The sequence below is a fragment of the Aotus nancymaae genome, unplaced genomic scaffold, assembly GCF_030222135.1.
Source record: "Aotus nancymaae isolate 86718 unplaced genomic scaffold, 86718_ANA_hifiasm-v0.15.2.pri h1tg000020l, whole genome shotgun sequence".
Classification (NCBI taxonomy): Eukaryota; Metazoa; Chordata; class Mammalia; order Primates; family Aotidae; genus Aotus; species Aotus nancymaae.
This window is the reverse complement of record NW_026988432.1, coordinates 30,337,983-30,357,089: the sequence shown is the minus strand read 5'-3', so window position 1 is coordinate 30,357,089 and position 19,107 is coordinate 30,337,983. Positions and strand designations below refer to the sequence as shown.

At 41.4% G+C, this 19,107-nt stretch overlaps 1 protein-coding gene across 2 annotated transcripts in view; it reads left to right on the top strand.

Moving 5' to 3' along the window:
- Positions 1 to 19,107, top strand: part of KATNAL2 (katanin catalytic subunit A1 like 2) — a 55,091-nt gene that overhangs the window by 17,619 nt on the left and 18,365 nt on the right. For both annotated transcript variants that reach the window (XM_012440890.2, XM_012440891.2), the window contains 7 exons: positions 1,591 to 1,689; positions 1,897 to 1,974; positions 5,929 to 6,027; positions 8,446 to 8,509; positions 8,717 to 8,835; positions 14,161 to 14,252; positions 16,300 to 16,410. In XM_012440890.2, the coding sequence (XP_012296313.2) occupies positions 1,591 to 1,689; positions 1,897 to 1,974; positions 5,929 to 6,027; positions 8,446 to 8,509; positions 8,717 to 8,835; positions 14,161 to 14,252; positions 16,300 to 16,410 (662 nt within the window). The remainder of the gene's footprint in view (positions 1 to 1,590; positions 1,690 to 1,896; positions 1,975 to 5,928; positions 6,028 to 8,445; positions 8,510 to 8,716; positions 8,836 to 14,160; positions 14,253 to 16,299; positions 16,411 to 19,107) is intronic.

Sequence of the window (19,107 nt, the reverse complement as noted above, 5' to 3'; positions counted from 1 at the left end):
CAAGAGAGGAGGGAGATGCCCAGCTCCTTTAACCAACCAGCTCCCTCATGAACTAATAGAGCGAGAACACACTGGTTACTGTGGTAAGAAGACCAAGCCTTTCATGAGAGATCCTCCCCGATGACCCGAACACTTCCCACCAGGCTCACCTCCAACATTGGTGATCACATTTTAACATGAGATTTGGAAGGGGCACCCATTCTTACTATATCAGAACCCAAGCTTTGGGACACCCAAGCCTCCCTACAAATTTTAGTAGGTATATTATTCTTCAGGCCATAGGCTTCAGAGTCAGCCTGTCTGGATTCAACACCCAGCTCAGATGCTCCCCGACTATGTAACTTTGGGCAAGTTGTTTATAATCTCTCCAAGCCTCATTTGTCTCATCTGTAAAATGGAAATCATCCTAGTGCTCACTTTAAGTATCATAATGAAAGGAGAGCCTTGGTACAGTGCCTAGCACATAATAAACACTACACAAATGTTGGCTACTATTAATGCTTTTTGTGTGCATCCTTGCTTTTTCCCTTCTACCTCTAGGGGAGACAGGGTGTTATTGGAAGGATCATGGGTTGGAAGACAGATTAAGTGGGTTTAAATTCTGGCCATTTATTAGCTGTGTGGCCCTGCAAAAATCACTTAACTTCTCTGGACTTACTCCCACATCTATGAAGCCAGGTGTCACTCCTGACTAGCAGAAGTGTTATAAGAATTAGAAATAGGCCAGGCATGCTGGCTTACACCTGTAATCCCAGCCCTTTGGGAGGCTAAGGTGGGAGGATAACTTGAGGTCAGGAGTTGGAGACTAGCCTGGACAACATAATGATACCCCATTTCTACAAAAAAAATTTTTTTAATCAGCTAACAGTGGTGGTGCACACCTGTAGTCCCAGCTCTTTGGGAGGCTGAGGTGGGAGGATCCCTTGAGCCCAAAAGTTTAAGGCTGCGGTGAGCTATGATTGTGCCACTGCACAACAGAATGAGATCCTGTCTCTCTCTTAAAGAAAAAAACAAAAAGGATTAGAAATAATCCTCACAGGATATAGAGAACTCATACTTTCTTGGTGGAAATGTAAATTTATTGCATGTGTACCCAATAAATTTATACAAATCAAAAATAAAATTTTATTAAAAATTTAAAAAATAACAAAAAAGAAATAGTCCTCACAAAGAACGTTGCACACTTATTTTGTACCCAGCACTCAACAGAGTGAGGAGCATGCATTACAGTCCATAGACAGTAACTCTTGTTACTGTTGTGCCAATGAGTTCTTTCTGCATGTGTAACATTTTAAAAGGATAAGACCATACAGGGAAAGTCAACATACAAGGAAGCAGATGGTCTGTGTCAGGAACTGAGAAATACTCATGAATTTTTATTCAAATCCACTTCATTCCGAAAAATGTACTTACAATTTTTTAGAGTGCTCCAACTTGAGGAAATGATCTTGTTTAACACTAGTGCTGGTTCTTTTTAAAGCTTAACTTTAAGTTTGCCCTATATACCAGGGTATATAAATGTGTCTTGGTTTAATGAGAAGAGTTTTCTCTTATGTTCTCAGGGCATAAATAACCATTCCTCCCTTTCAGGGCCAAATCATTGACTTCCGAGGGCTGCTCACAGATGCCATCAAGGGAGCGACCAGTGAACTTGCCTTGAACACCTTCGACCGTAACCCAGACCCCTCAGTAAGTGGCGAAGATGTGACATTCATCTTTCAAATTGCCAACATCCAGATGAACTCTGGAAATACAATTTTGAGTAACCCTTGAGGTCAAGTCAAAGGCCAGAGCCACCTGCCATCGTTTGCTTCACCGAGACCCGTACATGCCCGGGGTTTCTTCCTAAATTATGGAGCAATATTGTAATGTGAGCCTTTCTGCTCCTCTCATCAGGAACGACTACTGAAACCTCTGAGTGCATTTATTGGCATGAACAGTGAGATGCGAGAATTGGCAGCAGTGGTGAGCCGGGTAAGATCTGATATTCAATTCACAAATTTACGGAGGTGGGCTGGGGCTTCTGGAGCGTTGTGGGCTGCTGCTTTTATTAATAACAATAAATATGATCATTTATTTATAAGTGCCCCCACTTGTGAAGGCACTCATATTGTTTAGAGGCACAATAATGCATGATAAATAAATTATAGAATCATAAAATTACAATACAAAAAGCCCACCATCTCATGATAGAGGCCAAGAAAACCGAGAGAGAAAAGACTTAGGAATGAAGGGACAGGTGAAAGGTTTTATAGCAGAACCAAAATTCAAGGAAATAAAGCCTCTTAAAGAAGAAAAGAGTATGTCTGCATCTGGTTTAAAAAGTGAGAGCCTAGAAATAGAGACGTTGGGAGTCTGATGATATCATCATTGAAAATTTCCATGAAGAACACGATTAGCAGGAAAGACTTTACCATCCAGACTACTGGCTTTTCCAGCACTGTGGAATCAGAAAGCAGTGAAGAATAGGCTTTGGAATTAGCCAACCTGCATTTGATTTCTAGATCCTTCTCTTGCTAGCTGTGTGACATTGGACAAGTTCCTGGGAAATAGATTCCTGAGTTATAGGATATTTTTCTAATTTCTAATGCTTCATATTTAATTGAAGACTGAAACCTAGGCAGACTCAGAGGGGTATTTAAAATGATCCCAGAAATTCACAGCTCCTCTGAGAAGCTAAGGGCTCCTAAGCTGTCTCTGTTCAGCTCAGCAGTTCTTTCTTATGTGTCAGGTGTGTGCTGTGGGCTAGAGACACAAAGGTGAACGAGTCAGAGCAGCCCTTGCCCTCAGGAGTGTCTCATCCCATGGACAGGGTTTGCTTTGAGAGCATGAAGGAGGGAGGGGTGGGAAAGTGTTAGGAAAGAAGATAGGAAATCGCTAAGAGAAAAAGTGGAAGAGGGAGGCTGGGAGGCGCCCTGGGCATAGGCACATCCATGAGAAATTGCAGCGTGCACACATTTCCCATTGGCCACCCAAGAAGCAGGGAGTGGTGGGGAACAGGTGGAGGGAGGCAGGGTTCCGGAGGAAGGGCTCTATGAGCAGTACCCAGGGCTGGGGACATGCCTGTAGAAGATGGGACCTTAGAAAGGCATCCACTGGAGGATGGGATCATCCCATGTGTTTGTGGATAGCTTGTTCTATGACAGTGAGGTGAATGAATAGCAAAGAAAAGGAGATGGGGAGACCAGCTATGAGGTTTTGACCAGTGAGAGGGATGAGGGACTGAGCCAGGCTATAGTAACGGATGCACAAGAGAGCGGAGCAAAGTATTTTTTGTACAACCCAAATCAATAATCTTATTACCATTTTTGCAAAAGGGTAACATGACTATGAGGATAGAACTGTAGAGTGAAAGTGGCCTGAGATGACTCCATCTGGAATCCTTTCTATAGTAGCATGGAAGGTAGAAACCCTGCTTACACTGATGGAGAGCTCGCCACCTCGTGAGGTAGTCCTGTTGAATTCTGACTGTTAACTTTGGATTGATATAAGGATAAACTATCAGTTGGGAAATTAAACTCAACTTTAGAAGAAGGCAGGAAATACTTCTGTTATCTATGGATGTCTTGAATATCTAGGAAAGTGAATCTTCCTTGTGCACCAAGATTTCCCTAAGAAAGGGTCGTAATAAGAATGTGAGTGGCTGGTGGGCCTCCATGTAGATCCAGGCTCTAAAGACAGAGTGAGGAAGACACAGTCCTTTCTCTGTCATTCCACCCAAGAATGGATTATACGTATCGTGCAAGACCAAAGCACTTGTATAAATACTTTCTCTAGACCAGGTGTAGTGGCTTGCGCCTGTAATCCTAACACTTTGGAAGACTGAGGCGGGTGATTCACTTGAGGCCAGGAGTTTGAGACCAGCCTGGCCAACATGGTAAAACCCCATCTCTAATGAAAACACAAAAAATTAGCTGGGTGTGGTGGTGTGTGCCGATAGTCTCAGCTACCTGGGAGGCTGAGGCATGAGAATTGCTTGAACCTGTGAGGCAGAGGTTGCTATATTGCAGCCTAGGTGACAGAGTGAGACTCCATCTCAAAAAAAACAAAAAACTTTCTCTAATAAAAGTGAAAGTTGGCTGGGTGCAGTAGCTCATTCACACCTGTAATCTCAATCTCAGCACTTTAGGAGGTCAAGGCAGAAGGATCACTTGAGTCCAGGAGTTTGAGAACAGCCTAGGCAACATAGTGAGACCTCGTCTCTACCAAAAATGAAAAAATTATCTGGACATAGTGATTTGTGCCTTCTTGGGAGGCTGAGGTAGGAGGATTGCTTGAGCCCAGGAGGTTGAGGCTGAAGTGAGTGGTGATCATGCCATTGCCCTCCAGCCTGGGCTACAGAGCAAGACCCTGTTTTAAGAAAAATTAAAAATAAATGTGAAACTCCTATGGTGGAGGGAACTGGATGGGTAGGGAGCAGGAGTAGGCACAAACATTTCACCAGCATTTAAAAAATGTATTTAGGCTGGGCATGGTGGCTCACGCCTGTAATCCCAGCACTTTGGGAGGCCAAAGTGGGTGGATCATAAGGTCAGGAGATCGAGACCATCCTGGCCAACATGGTGAAACTCCGTCTCTACTAAAAATACAAAAATTAGCTGAGATGGTGGCACACACCTGTAATCCCAGCTACTTGGGAGGCTGAGGCAGGAGAATTGCTTGAACCTGGGAGGCGGAGGTTGCAGTGAGCCGAGATCGTGCCACTGCACTCCAGCATGATGGCAGAGTGAGACTCCATCTCAAAAAAATGTATTTATATTTTTGGACCATGTGCATATATTACTTATTAAAAATTATGGCTGGGCACGGTGGCTTATGCCTGTAATCCCAGCACTTTTGGAGGCTGAGACAGGTGGATCATGCGGTCAGGAGATCAAGATCATCCTGGCCAACATGGTGAAACCCCGTCTCCGCTAAAAATACAAAAATTAGCTGGCCGTGGTGGCGTGCACCTGTAGTCCCAGCTACTTGGGAGGCTGAGGCAGGAGAATTGCTTGAACCTCGGAGGCGGAGGTTGCAGTGAGCTGAAATGGCGCCACTGCACTCCAGCCTGGTGACAGAGCAGGACTCTGTCTAAAAAAAAATTATGTAAATATGACAGTAGTTTCCAGATTTTTTTTTCTGTAGTCACTCAGAATGACTTTGGAAAGGTTTTTTAGTTTTTTTAGTTTTTTTTTTCCCCCTTAAACCTTCTAGGTATTCAGTTTGCCTGAAACAGCTCCTACTGAGAAAGTCCCCTTAGTGACTGCTCAGAGGTGTCTGGTGAAATTGAAGTTTGGAAACTAAATTAGTTATCAGTAAAAGCTACCTTAATTGATTATGCTAGATGGTTGCTACAGGGCTCTACTATAAGAGGGAAAAACTGCACTTTCACTCAGTTGTGGGCTTCCTTGAATTTTGTAGACGCAATTGCTCCTGCCGGAAGTAGGGAATGATCGCTAGGGAAAAAAGAAATTGGTTTCAGAGGAGCATTATCTCTTTTATGCAACAAATTAAGAAAGTGTTTGTGAGATCAAGGAACAAGAGCAAGGCCAGGTGCTGGCTAGAAACTATGTTTCACAGTAAAAGCCAATGTAATTTGAAGGCATATTCTGTAGCTTCTTTAATTTTGGTTATAAATCAGCATGGTTTGCTATTGACTGAAGACAGGTAGAGTCCGTTGTTAGGAGATTTTTTTTTCTCCCTAGAAAGTACCATGCTGTGTTATCAATGTCTTTTTCAGGGAAAATCATTGAATATTTTCATGGCATGCCTTTGGTGAACTAACCCAAAATTACAATGTATATACGTATATATATCTAATATGAACAGTTTTTATCACCAGTACTTTATATCCTATTGTAAGTCAAGTATTCTGCTGCTCCCAAGTTTATTACAGCTGTAGAGGAAAACATCAGTTTTAACAAAATGATCAAATGTGCATTGCAGGACATTTATCTCCATAATCCAAACATAAAGTGGAATGACATTATTGGACTTGATGCAGCCAAGCAGTTAGTCAAAGAAGCTGTTGTGTATCCTATAAGGGTAAGGACGTGAAGCCTCTTAGGGGTTATTTCTGTTCACTATCCATTGGACAAGCTGTATGTCACACACCTATCAGGAAGGGAAGGGCAGGATGATTTTCTGTCCACACGTTAACTTTTTGCCTGAGTCACAACATTTTCTCAACCCTGGAGCACCAAAGCCTGGTCCTTTCTAGATCATTTAAAATCATGTTACATATTAGTTCAAGACAGGTGTCTGAGCTAAGTGAAACTTTAAGATCTAAGACTCTATGGTATACATGATTTGTCAGATTGATTCAAATTAGTCTGCTCCCTTAAAAATATTCTTATTGTTATAGAAATGCCTCTGGTAGGGGAGAATCTCTCACTTTGCTTCCACAGATCCTCCCTTTATCCTCCCCACCTACCTGCCAGGATCATCTGGGGCTTTGCTTCTGGCTGGTTGTGAAGACTGAACAGCCCCTTCCAGGGCATTGACCAGTAAAGCCAGCCTGTTGCGCTCATTACTTATTGACAAATCTCTGTGCAGTTTCCAAACTGGGGAGAAAAATAGAAAAACAATACTCTCCATGTTTGATTTACAAACAGGGTGATGAGGATGTAAGTGATAACTTAGCTTTTGTTGATAACAGACCACCCCACAACTTAGTGCCTTAAGACAACAATTTATTTGTTTGTAATTCTGTGGGTAGGCAGTTGGGGCTGGGCTCAGCTGGGCTGGCTCATCTCTTTCTCCACATGGTACTATTGGCTAGCTCAATCACATGTCTGAGCCATCAGCCAGAGTAGCTGTAAAAGATGGAGAGAGTGAAAAGTCTGGGACAAGCAGTACAGCTAAGGTGTCTCTCCATGTGGCCTCTCATCCTCTAGCAGGAAAGCCCACTCCTGCTCACATGGTGGCAGTGGATTCCCAGAAAGGGGCAAGAAAGGGCAAGTTCTAATTCACAGGCATCTTTCATGCCTCTTTTACTTTTCATATTTGCTAGCCTTATATTTTCAAGTCTCTTCCATTTGCTAAAGTCCCACTGGCCAAGTCACAAGGCCAGGCCCAGATTAAAATGTTGGAGAAGTAGGCTCTACTTCTTGATGAAAGGAGCTACAGATAATTTGTGGCCATTTTCTGTAATCTCCTGCTGTCAGGATTATGCATTTATTTTATTGAATAACCTATTTAGTCTTAACACTGAGCCCACATGGCCCCTGATTTTTGGATGCTTTCCTCTAAAAGACAAAATCGATACATTTGGATTCTCTTTCCCCCCTCTTTCTTTCTGTGTTCAGACTTAGGGGTAAGAAATACACTGGTGTTCAGAATTAATGGAAATTTACTCACCTTTTCCTCTAAGTGGAACTATAGCATAAAACATTTAGAAAGGGTAGACTATCTCATTGAAATTCTCTGAATTTGTTCTCTCTATGGCATTACAAGCTCCATATGTGTTGAGATTTGACATCAGGATTAGCAAGAAACTAATAGCTAGTTGTAATTTTACTAATATTCCTTGCCACACCCCTCTCCCCCATACTCCACCAACCCTTCCCACCCATCTTCCCCAGATTGTCTGAATTTGAAGTAATAAGAGAGACTTACTGAAGGCTATGCATGTCCTGTTCAGAGTTAGTGTCTCTTGATGCATTTGCCCCTGAATACTCCCAGCTTCTAAAACAGGTTTCCCCATAGCTCTGTACTTTATTCGAGTAAACCTTTGTTAGTTGGTTCTAGTGTGTATTTTAAAATGCATAACTGCTTTACAACATTCAAAAGATTGCCAAATGCTCTGCACATAGATGTCTGCGGAAAATGATGTTATACATGTAAAAAATAACTGCTGGCCGGGCGCGGTGGCTCATGCCTGTAATCCCAGCACTTTGGGAGGCCTAAGCAGGTGGGTCACGAGGTCAAGAGATCGAGACCATCCTGGCCAACATGGTGAAACCCCATCTCTACTAAAAATACAAAAAATAGCCAGGCATAGTGGCACATGCCTGTCGTCCCAGCTATTCGGGAGGCTGAGGCGGAAGAATCGCTTGAATCCAGGAGGCGGAGGTTGCAGTGAGCCGAGATTGTGCCGTTGCACTCCAGCCTGGCAATAGAGCAAGACTCTGTCTCAAAAAAAAAAAAAAAAAAAAAAAAAAAAACTGTAACAACAGAGGGGAAGAGTACCTACATATACCTTTTTTTTCCTTAAAAAATTGCTCTTTTAAAAAGCCACAAAAATTAAGTTAGGCATTCTAATCGAGGGTGAAAATAAAATTGGGATGAATACAATCTGTTTATCTAGGTCAGAGGCAGATGACATTAAGCAAAAAAGGGAGCCGTAATCTTAGAGCTGTGCTGCTTTTGCTCCAGCTTTCCTGGGTTGTCTGTGCTGAGAATATGCAGGCTGATGTGTCAGCACCAAACCTCATCCTTGTTCCTTGTTCCTTGTTTCCATAGTATCCCCAGCTATTTACAGGAATTCTTTCCCCCTGGAAAGGACTACTGCTGTATGGCCCTCCAGGTAAACACAGCTTCCTATTTTGATGTCAGTGTTAAGTCTGTGTGCAGAGGATGAGTTGCTCCTTCTGTCCTCACTTCAGTACTGGGGTACATGAGAGCTGAGCAGCCACTTCCTTCCTCGTGTGTAAGACTGACTTCTGTCTGTAAGCAGGGGGATGGAGTTGATGGAGTTGAAATGCCTGCTCATCTTTTATGTGTCTCTCTCTAGGTACAGGAAAGACTTTACTGGCCAAAGCTGTAGCCACTGAATGTAAAACAACCTTCTTTAACATTTCTGCATCCACCATTGTCAGCAAATGGAGAGGGGATTCAGAAAAACTTGTTCGGGTAGGAATTCTTAATTTTGTTTTTAAAATAAGTTCTAGTATAATACAGCGGTACAAAATGATGTCAGCGCTTCTTTGCTTTTAGGTGATTTTATGTTAGATTCAATCCTGGATCTTGATTACCACCAGCTTGGGAAATGGATTGACTGTTATGTATGGATGTTAATTGTGCCCCCATGAGCAAAACATGAGCTCCTTTCCTTTGGGAATTTGATCAACAGCTCTTTTTTGATTCATGCAATTTAGGCATGAAAGCTGGGGGAAAAGATCTCTGACGTGGTGTATTTTTTCTTCATTCAAGAGGCATTTATTATTTAACATGTACAGTATATTTGGTTAACATTATTGAGAGGCTGCTACTATATGTTAGTCCCTATGCTAGATACTCTAAGAAAGAATCAAGAAACTTTAAACTTCATTATTTTTTCAGATGTTCTGAGCACCTTTGCTTCCATAGTGCCCATAGCCTGTAAGATTTTTTGCTCTCCTTAAGAGGTTGTTTCTATCTTTACAATATCACATTTATAGTTGATGTTGTATTTTATTTTTATAAAATAGTACTGAGTCTTCCAGTGACATTAAGAGCACTTGTATTTATGAGTTATGTCCCAGTGTAAGACGGGTCCTTCTTGGAAATCCTGTTAAACTATCACAGTCTGTAGAATGGCAGATACCTAATCAATATAAGTGAATATAAAATATATATTTTCTGAAAAGTGATTAACAGATTATGCTCAAATTACACTCCCTTAGATGACTCTCAAAATATTATGGCCTATTTGGAAGGTATAATAGAATATGTTTAAAGGATTGACTTACCTAAAATAACCTACTATTACTTTGATGTCATTTTCAAGTTGCTGCAAATATGTAAGCTTATATAAATTCTTATTACCCCTTCAAGATGGTAATTTGTGGAAATTTACATTAATAACTTCTATTTCTTTGTTCATCTTGTGTCTAACTCAGTGCCAGTTCCAAAGATGGGGCTTGAATTTAGCTGCACTTGCAGTTATGGTTCCATGTGATTTTAGTTAGCTGGAGGTTCAGTTACAGTTGACCCTTGAACAATAGTTGGCCCTTCAACTGCACAGGTCTACTTATATGGGGAGTTTTTTTTCAGTGAAATACAATATTCACAGGATGAAAAACCCGAGTATATGTGGATTTTCCAGGGTTGACTGTGGGACTTGAGGATGCACAGATTTTGGTATGGAGGAGAGTGTGGGAGGAACAGGGAGAGGTTCTGAAACCAGTCTCTTCCATGTGCCTAGAGATGACTATAGCTGAAATTCATCTAACTAGAATTCTTATCACACTGAAGTTCTTTTTTTTAACATTTCATTTCTGTATGCTGAACAACAACAAAACTCTTAAAAGATACCACCCAGAATTAGTTTAGCTTCATCTCCCATCATGAAAAGTGGTGTTTAGAATCACGAGCATAAGACACTGCAAGGGGCACCAAGAAAGATGACATACTCTCGGGAAAGGGCTTACCTAGGCAGAAGGGGAAACTCAGAAAGTTTATAATATTCCCAACAAAGATTGAAGTTACATGGATTTTCTGGTTTAATGTTAAATAGCCAGAAAAGTCAATTAACAAGAAGTCTTCATCCTGTGAGAGCACTGTTTTACTTAAAGTTTTCCTCTGGTTCAATATTATTTCGTTAGGATTCTAAGAGTGAAAAAAAGTCCTGGTGGAGTGGGAGCAAAAATAAAAATAAATAAAAAAGAGTGAGGAAATGATTCCTTTTCTAATTTCTTCCTCTTTTTTTTTTTTTTTAATGGCGTCTCTCTCTGTCACCCAGGCTGGAGTGCAGTGGCATGATCTTGGCTCACTGCAGTCTCTGCCTCCTAGGTTCAAGCGATTCTCCTATCTCAGCCTCCTCAGTAGCTGGGACTACAGGTGCACACCACCACACCCAGCTGAGTTTTTTTTTTTTTTTTGTATTTTTAGTAGAGATGGGGTTTCACCCTGTTGGCCAGGATGGTCTCAATCTTTTGACCTCACGATCCGCCTGCCTTGGCCTTTTACTATGTTTTTAAAGTAACTAGCCTTAAATAAAAGAAGTATAAAAGGATATACAGACTCCGTTTCCCCAGAGGCAACTACTATTAACAGTTGCTGGAGTAGCCCTGCAGAACATTTATCTATTATCTACATTAATGTCAACAACTGTTTCTTTTGGTTGTTTTGTTTTGTTTTGAGGCAAGGTCTTGCTCTGTCACCCAGCCACCCAGGCCAAAGTGCAGTGGCACCATCACAGCTGACTGCAGCCTCGACCTCCTGGGCTCAAGTAATCTTCCCACCTCAGCCTCCCCAGTAGCTGAGACCATAGGCACATGCCACCAAGCCCAGCTAATTTTTGTAGTTTTTGTAGAAACAGGGTTTCACCATGTTGCCCAGGCTCCTCTTGAACTCTTGGGCTCAAGCAATCCTCCTGCCTCAGCCTCCCAAAGGGCTGGGATTATAGGCTAGGCATGAGCCACCACCGTACCTGGCTTCTGTTTTTCTAAGTACAAGTAGGGACATACCATACGTTCCCTTTTGTACCTGGCTTTTCCCCCCACTTACTACATATAACATGGATATTGTCCCGCACTATTATAGATAGACAAAGCATGTTCTTTTATTTGTTTATATGGTAGTTCATCGCATGAATGCACCAAAACGTATTTAACCAGTCTTTTCTCGATGGGCCTTTAGGTTGTTTCTAGTCTCTTGCTCTTATGAACAAAGCTAGAGTGGGCAGTCTTATATGTACATGTTTTTGCCTATATAGTCGTGTAGGACAATTTCTACAAAGTAGAATTGCCGAGTCAGAGGAAATAGACATCACCGATTGCCAGACTGCTTGCCAACAGGTTTGTACCCACTTATAGTCCCATCAATGGCTCATGAGTGTGTTTGCTTCTCCACACCCTGGCCAACACTGAGTAGCACCAATTTTTTTTTTAATAAACATTTGCCAATCTAATAGTAAAAAGTAATAGTGTATTTCAGTGATTAAATGTGCATTTCAATATTTCAGTGCTTGAATGTGTATTTCTCTGATTCTGAATGAACTTGAGCATCTTTTGAAAGGTTTAGAAAGTATTTATATCCTTTTGTGACATGCATTTTTATTTTGAATTTTTTTTTTTTGAGACGAAGTCTTGCTTCTGTCACCCAGGCTGGAATGCAATGGCATGATCTCAGCTCACTGCAACCTCTGCCTCCCGGGTTCAAGAGATTCTCCTGCCTCAGCCTCCCGAGACCACACCCAGTTAATTTTTGTATTTTTAGTAGAGATGGGTTTTCACCATGTTGGCCAGTCAGGTCTCTGACTCCTGACCTCAGGTGAATGCCCGCCTTGGCCTCCCAAAGTGCTGGGATTACAGGTGTGAGCCTGGCCACCACTCCTGGCCTATTTTGGATATTTTAAAGAACAATACAAGAAGAAACAGATAACCTCTGATAACCTTGAAGGAGCTCATCTCCTTTCAGAAATTATATCATTTTCTCCTTGTTTTATGAGCTTTTAGGAAGATCCTCAGCTGGACAATCTTGGTCATGCTGTTAGGCTCCTTACCGTGAGGCTTTCAAAGAAAGCAAGCCCTTCAGGACCTTCCCCTAAAGCAGAGAAACTTTTTCTACCATTTGTTTCTCTTTCTATTCCAATTAAAGAGTTATTTATAGGGAACCATTGGGTTATGTTCCTCCCTCCGCTCCTAATGTTCATGCCTCTTAGGAGCTGATTGCTACTGAATAGTTGAGTGGTCTCTTTAGCAAATGCATACACCTGTTGATGCTTACATCTTTCAATGCACTGCCCCTCAGTTGTAAGATTTAACTTCCTCCAGGTTCCTCTGAAAATTTTAGGCTAATGCTTCCAGAAACACTTACCCAGGATCCTATGTACTCCCCGGGAGTGGAAAGAGCAATGCAATGGGCAGTATGGAGAGCTAGTCTCCAGGTGCGGTTCCTCCTCCAATTGGGTGTTTGGTCTAGCAGAGACTCTTGGTTTCTCTGCCTTTAGTGAGCACCTTAAAAACATGTATGGGTCTAATAAAGGATTCTAATATTTCCTTTCTTATTAGGTAAATTGCCAGTGTTGCAATCACCCTTCATAGTAGGTATATTGGGGCTTCTTTGTGTGTGTGTGACAAGGACGGAAAGTTATTTGCTCTGAATTAGGTGGTCTCTATTGTATCTGAAAGGCACTGTGATGAATGCCCCGGCATTGCCATTGTTCTCTCAGTTCATTAAACTCCACCAATTGTTCCAATAAAACAATTTTGTGAAAGAGAGCTGTTGGTGCATGAGCTTGGATGCACCCACCAGCAGTGGGGAAGGTGAGGAATTTCCCATTTGGTGACAGGGATACCTGTGAGGGATGAGCTGCTGCTGCTTGTAAAACCACAACATGGCTTTTTCAGAACCCTTTCCCTCTGATTCTGTGATGCTTTGCTAGTGCTAAGTGACATGGAGAATAAATCCCTCATGCCTATTAAAGAATCTCTATTCTTTTCTAAATCTCTGTTTTCTCCCCTCAGCTGGTGAAGGATTGTATATAATGCTCAAGAGATCAGTTTCAGGGTTAAAAAAAAAAGGTTTAGGTTGTTATATTCTATTCATCACTACCACATCTCCCTTTAGAGCTCTTTATTTTGTTTTTATATATCTGTTCTTTTGCTGGTTGCTTTCCTGTTCTTGTTCAGTCTGTAATATTTCATTTTATTCTGGAATAGAACATCATATTCAATCAAGATCTGCCTTCTGGTACCTGAACCTACCAAGCAGCCTTGTTGAGGCAGTGTGGGAAGGCTATGGAGTAATTTGGGGAACACAAAGGGGCAAAATTTGTCAGCCTTGTTACCCATGACTGGAACCCAGTCCTTCCCCTGAAATCCTTTTTTCTGAGAACAACTTCCCATTGTCCCCAAAGTTTAAGGGAAGAATTATCAAATGATTATACATATTCCAAGACTCTTGTGTCCATATGGAACATATTACTGGCAGAGTGTTTCAAGAGTTAACTAGCTGACTGCAAGCCTTGGAACCAAATTTTATCTGAGCCTCTCATATTTATGATTAGTAACCTTGGAGTAACCACCCTCTCTTTGCCTCTAGTTTTATCAAGTGATAAATGGAAATAATTGGACCATCCAACCCCATGGGGTAGAGGTAGGGAGAAATGTAATGATTATAAAGCTATTGCAAAATAACAGAGTGCAGCATAAATGCCTATCATTACAGTCATTCTAAGCTTTTACTCTCTGGGAGTATCTGAGGACTTTAAATCTATGAGCTTGAACATTTCCTTGCTTTTCCCCCACTCAGGTGTTATTTGAACTTGCCCGCTACCACGCCCCATCCACGATCTTCCTGGACGAGCTGGAGTCAGTGATGAGTCAGAGAGGCACGGCTCCTGGGTAATGGCCAGGGTTGGGGTTTTTGTTGTTGTTGTTTTTTGTCATCGTTTCTCCCCTCTTGTAAGTGTGTTTGATGGTCGGAAGCCCATCGACATTTACCAGCAGAATGAGCCTATTAATAAGCCCACAAATTTTCTGCAGACACATGGAAAGGCCTTTAAATTAGATCCTGTTAACTGAATAGCTGATTTAAGTAGTTTTTATAACCGGAGGAAATGCCATCCTCCCTTTCCCCGCTCCCCACAGAGTGGTTTTCAGGCCTGAAGATCCTCTAGCCCCAGGATCCCAGGCTGCCATATCGGTCCTGCTGGCTGAAAATAGCCACTGTGATGGCCTCCTCTGGAGCCAGAGGGGCTGCCCCCGGGGAACAAGGCTTGCCCACTCAGCCGCTGTGCAGGGCCACGTCTGTACTTCACTCCTGAGAGGTAGTCCTCGACGGTGTGTGAAGCCTGGGAAGCCACCACTTCTCTGTGGCATCAGGTTATGGCTCAGCAGGGCTAATTTTAAATACATCACATATATTATCTCTAAAGATTGAGTGTCACCAAATGTCCTCAGCAGGAAGGAACACTTCTCAGACTGTAATAAGCCTTCTGTTTGTGCTTCCAAAAGCCTGAGTAGTGTTGTGTTTTTTGTTCATTTGTTTTTAAGATCAGCTTTCTGTCTTGATCAGAGGTATTTCCCACTGAAGCTTTTTACTAAATCTGGCACCCCCTGGCTTGGAAAAACAGATCTCTGGGAAATCTCAACACAGCTGCATTTATTAATGACCTTTAATGGTCTATCATCAAGCAGAAGTAATAGTAACAAAAAGCAATTAATTAGCTCATTGGAAGTATAACTAGAATACAATTTATGAAATTTTACTCATTGGAAACCATTTTCCCAGCAGGGAAAAACAACCATAAAGATGTACTCAAGTAATATGGAGTTCATGTAATTCATTGAAACGGGACACTTTCCATGGCTTAACTGGAGCTGGTGCTTGTCAGCCCTAGGCTGGAATGCTCTGCTTTCTATACCAGGCCTGACAGGAGCAGGCAACTGCACAGGCACCCAGATGAGAATGCACCAGCCTGCCCTCATAGTCACTCTACAAAGACCAGGTCTCTCTATGCACTTGTTCTTAAGTGCTTTGTCAATATCCCCAGTTTCCCACAGCCTTCATCTGGCTAATTAGAAACCTCTTTATCTGCTATCCTTGCATGTGCTCCAGGTTCTGCCCTGAATTTCTGTTTCCTTGTCTGGGATCAAAGACTCTGAACTTAGAGTCTTCAAAGGGTCAGGAAATAAGGATGGGTGCTCTGAAGACTCCTTCGATCATATTATGTTAAAGCACTCATAGTTATGCACAAATGCTAATTAAATATATAGCAAATATATGGCCAAATGCTAATTGTATATATTATTACTAATGCTAAGTATATAAGTATAATATATAAGACCCTCTGTCAGTATATGTATATTATACATAGTATATATGTGTAATACATATAATAAATAAATATTATATATATACTGAGAGAGGGTCTTCTCCCTTAGGAAAGGCAGTTGAGATTTAAGGGGTATTGATCCTAAAAAAAACCATGTACCTAGCCAGAGGTATCTTAAACTGGGCTTGTGCCTGAGGTCCCAGCTACTCAGGAGGCTGAGGGTGTGAAAGTACTTTTCTGTGTGCTATGTAAGTGAAAGGGATTATCCTCAATTATGCCACTTTTAAAGAGGTAGATAATGCTGCAGGTAGACACAGTTGGGCTGCATTTAATCTACCAGTGGCACTGCGTGCCCTTCAGTTATTTTCTAGCTCACTGCCAGCCTTTGGTTTTCCTTTAAATGCCATCATTATATTCATTTACTTGCTTTCCATTATGCTCTATGTGAAAATAACACCAAATTGCTCGTTTTCTCTAACTCTAGTATGAGTGGCTTCATTAGCCATCAGAACAGACACTGTTCTACAGTCACAGGGACGTGGCTGTGAGTGCTGCTCTTGTCATGAGGGCAAAGGCTCTGATACTTGGGAGAATCACGTCTTGTCCCTCTGTAGGGGAGAACACGAAGGAAGCTTGCGGATGAAGACAGAGTTACTGGTGCAAATGGATGGGCTGGCGCGCTCAGAAGATCTCGTGTTTGTCTTAGCAGCTTCTAACCTGCCGTGGTAAGAGACCAAGAGAGTACATTTTGAATACATTTTCAGGAGTCACTAAGTACAAATAAAAATTTTATATTGACCACTTTGGGCAAAGCCGTGTGGTTTGGCTGCAGCCCTGGAAGATTAATGTGAAGGCTTTACTGTTCAGGTCCCCAGTCCTTGCTGTCTGTACCATGAAAGATCTGCCAGGAGGCGGAGCTTGTGGTGAGCCGAGAGTGTGCCGTTGCACTCCAGCCTGGGCGACAGAGCGACACTCAGTCTCAAAAAAAAGAAAAAGATCTGCCTTAACAGAGGGAACCCTGGCCTGGGTGACCACTGACAATATGTAAAATGACATTTTGAGTTTAAAGCTAAATTATATAGTATGTTTAAATTAAGTAGGACTTTGGCATAGAACTATAAAATGCTTAAAATCTCCAGGACTCAAAGAATATTCCATAAATAATATGTTTGAATTTTATAGTATTAAAATTAAACTTTTTTTTTTTAAGTTAGGAGGAAAATCTCTTTAATGTTGCACAGTAAATAGGAAGGTAAATAATCTCTAGTTGAAAATATAATCTAGGTCGGGCATGGTGGCTCGTGCCTGTAATCCCAGCACTTTGGGAGGCTGAGGGAGACGGATCTTGAGGTCAGGAGCTCGAGACCAGCCTGACCAACATGGTGAAACTATGTCTCTACTAAAAATACAAAAATTAGCTGGGTATGGTGGCACGTGCCTATAATGCCAGCTACTCAGGAGGCTGAGGCAGGGGAATCATTTGAACCCGGGAGGTGGAGGTTCCAGTGAGCTAAGATTGCACCACTGCACTCCAGCCTGGGTGACAGAGTGAGACTCCGACTCAAAATATATATATATGTGCCATTTCACATGAAGCAAATCACATGTCACAAGCAAAGGATGAGGGTTCCTATTTCTCCACAACCTCACCAACACTTGTTATTATATGTCTCTTTTATTGTAGCCATCTGAATGGATGGGAAATGCTTTTGATTTGCATTTCTCTGAGACTAATGATAATGTACATCTTTTCATGTCCTTATTGGCCAATTGCATATCTTCTTGGGAGAAATGTCTTTTCAAATCCCTTATCCACTTTAAATTTTTTCTTTTTATTATTGAGTTATAAGACTTTTAAAATATATTCTGGATACAAGCCCTCTATCGGATATATGGTTTGTAAATAATTACTCCCATTCTGTGGTCAGTAGTCCCTCCCTCCCTCCCTCTCTTCATTCCTTCCTTCTTTCCTTTCCTTTCCTTCCTTTCTCTCCTTCCCTCCGTCACTCTATCCCTCCCTCATCCTCTCTATCCCTCCCTTTCTTTTCTCTTCCTTCCTTTCTGAACTTTTTTATTCCTTTTTCTCTCTGCCTTACTAAACTTCCCATGTTTGTCCCATTTCCCAAGCCTGGGACCTTTCAGAAGACCCTGTACCTGGTTATTTGACAGCAGCACTATCTAACAGAAATATATTGTGAGGCACATGCATACTTTTATGTTTCCTAGTAGCCACATTTTAAAAAGTAAATAGGTGAAATTGATATTAGTAGCATATTTTATTTAAAACAGTATTTTCAAAACATTATTTTAAAATCAATATAAAAATTACTGTGATGTTGTAGTTTCTAGCTTCATACTAAATTGGAAAAATCCAGCATATGTTTTACACTTACATCACATCTCAGTTTGGAATAACTGTGTTTCAATATCCGAAAGCCACTTGTGGCTGGTGCTACCATATGAGAGAGTACAGATCCAGAGACTCATTTGTCTTCCCTCATGCTGCTGTGGCAGAAATGGACAACTGCTTCCCAACATTTATTTCATCCTTTGAATTGAAGAATAGAATTTCAACTTGGGGGTTCTGTTTCTTAGTCTTCCCCTGCTGTTAGGTGTGGCCAAGGCCAAGTTTTCTTGTTATTTGTGCAGGATGACTCAGATCCATTTTGTACATCTTGTTCCTGGAATCAGCCATTTATTCATGAAGCCCTGGTGCCTTTAGTGGGAAATGATATCAATATTTAGAGATCATGGTCTCACAATTAGGCCTTTTGATTAGATAGACCTGGGAAATACGTATCTTTAAAATAAGAGGCAAATAATGGGTCCATGCTAGTATTTCCCATTCAAATTTAAGATTACAGAGTTTTAATATATTTGATTTTATATTTGTATCTTTTCTCTGTGAAAATCTGTTTTTAGCATTAATATAATTAATATTCACTTTACCTCAATATCTATAAACATTGTACATATGTGTATATCACAGTTTCTCAGTAATAACACCAATACTATCATGACAGTGACATTCTGATGAGGAAAATGGTACTGACCTGGCCTAAGATGAAAGAGCTAATGCAGGCTTTCTCAGCCTCAGAGCTACTGACATTTTCAGGCTAGATAATTCTTTGTGGTGGGACTGTCCTGTGCATTGATGATGTTTACCAGCATCCCTGGCCCTCTGTCCACTAGATGCCAGTAGTACCTCCTCCCCAGCACTTGTAACAACCAAAATAGGTCTTTAAACATTGCCATATGTTTTCTTGGAGGCAAAACCACCCACAGTTGAGGATCGCTGGACTAATCTAAGGACTTGATAAACATCACATAGAGACAAACTGACATACATTCCACAGCTAAACTTTCAAGGTTAATATTTAAAAAAACAAAAACAAAAACATAAAATAACTGAATTTGGTTTT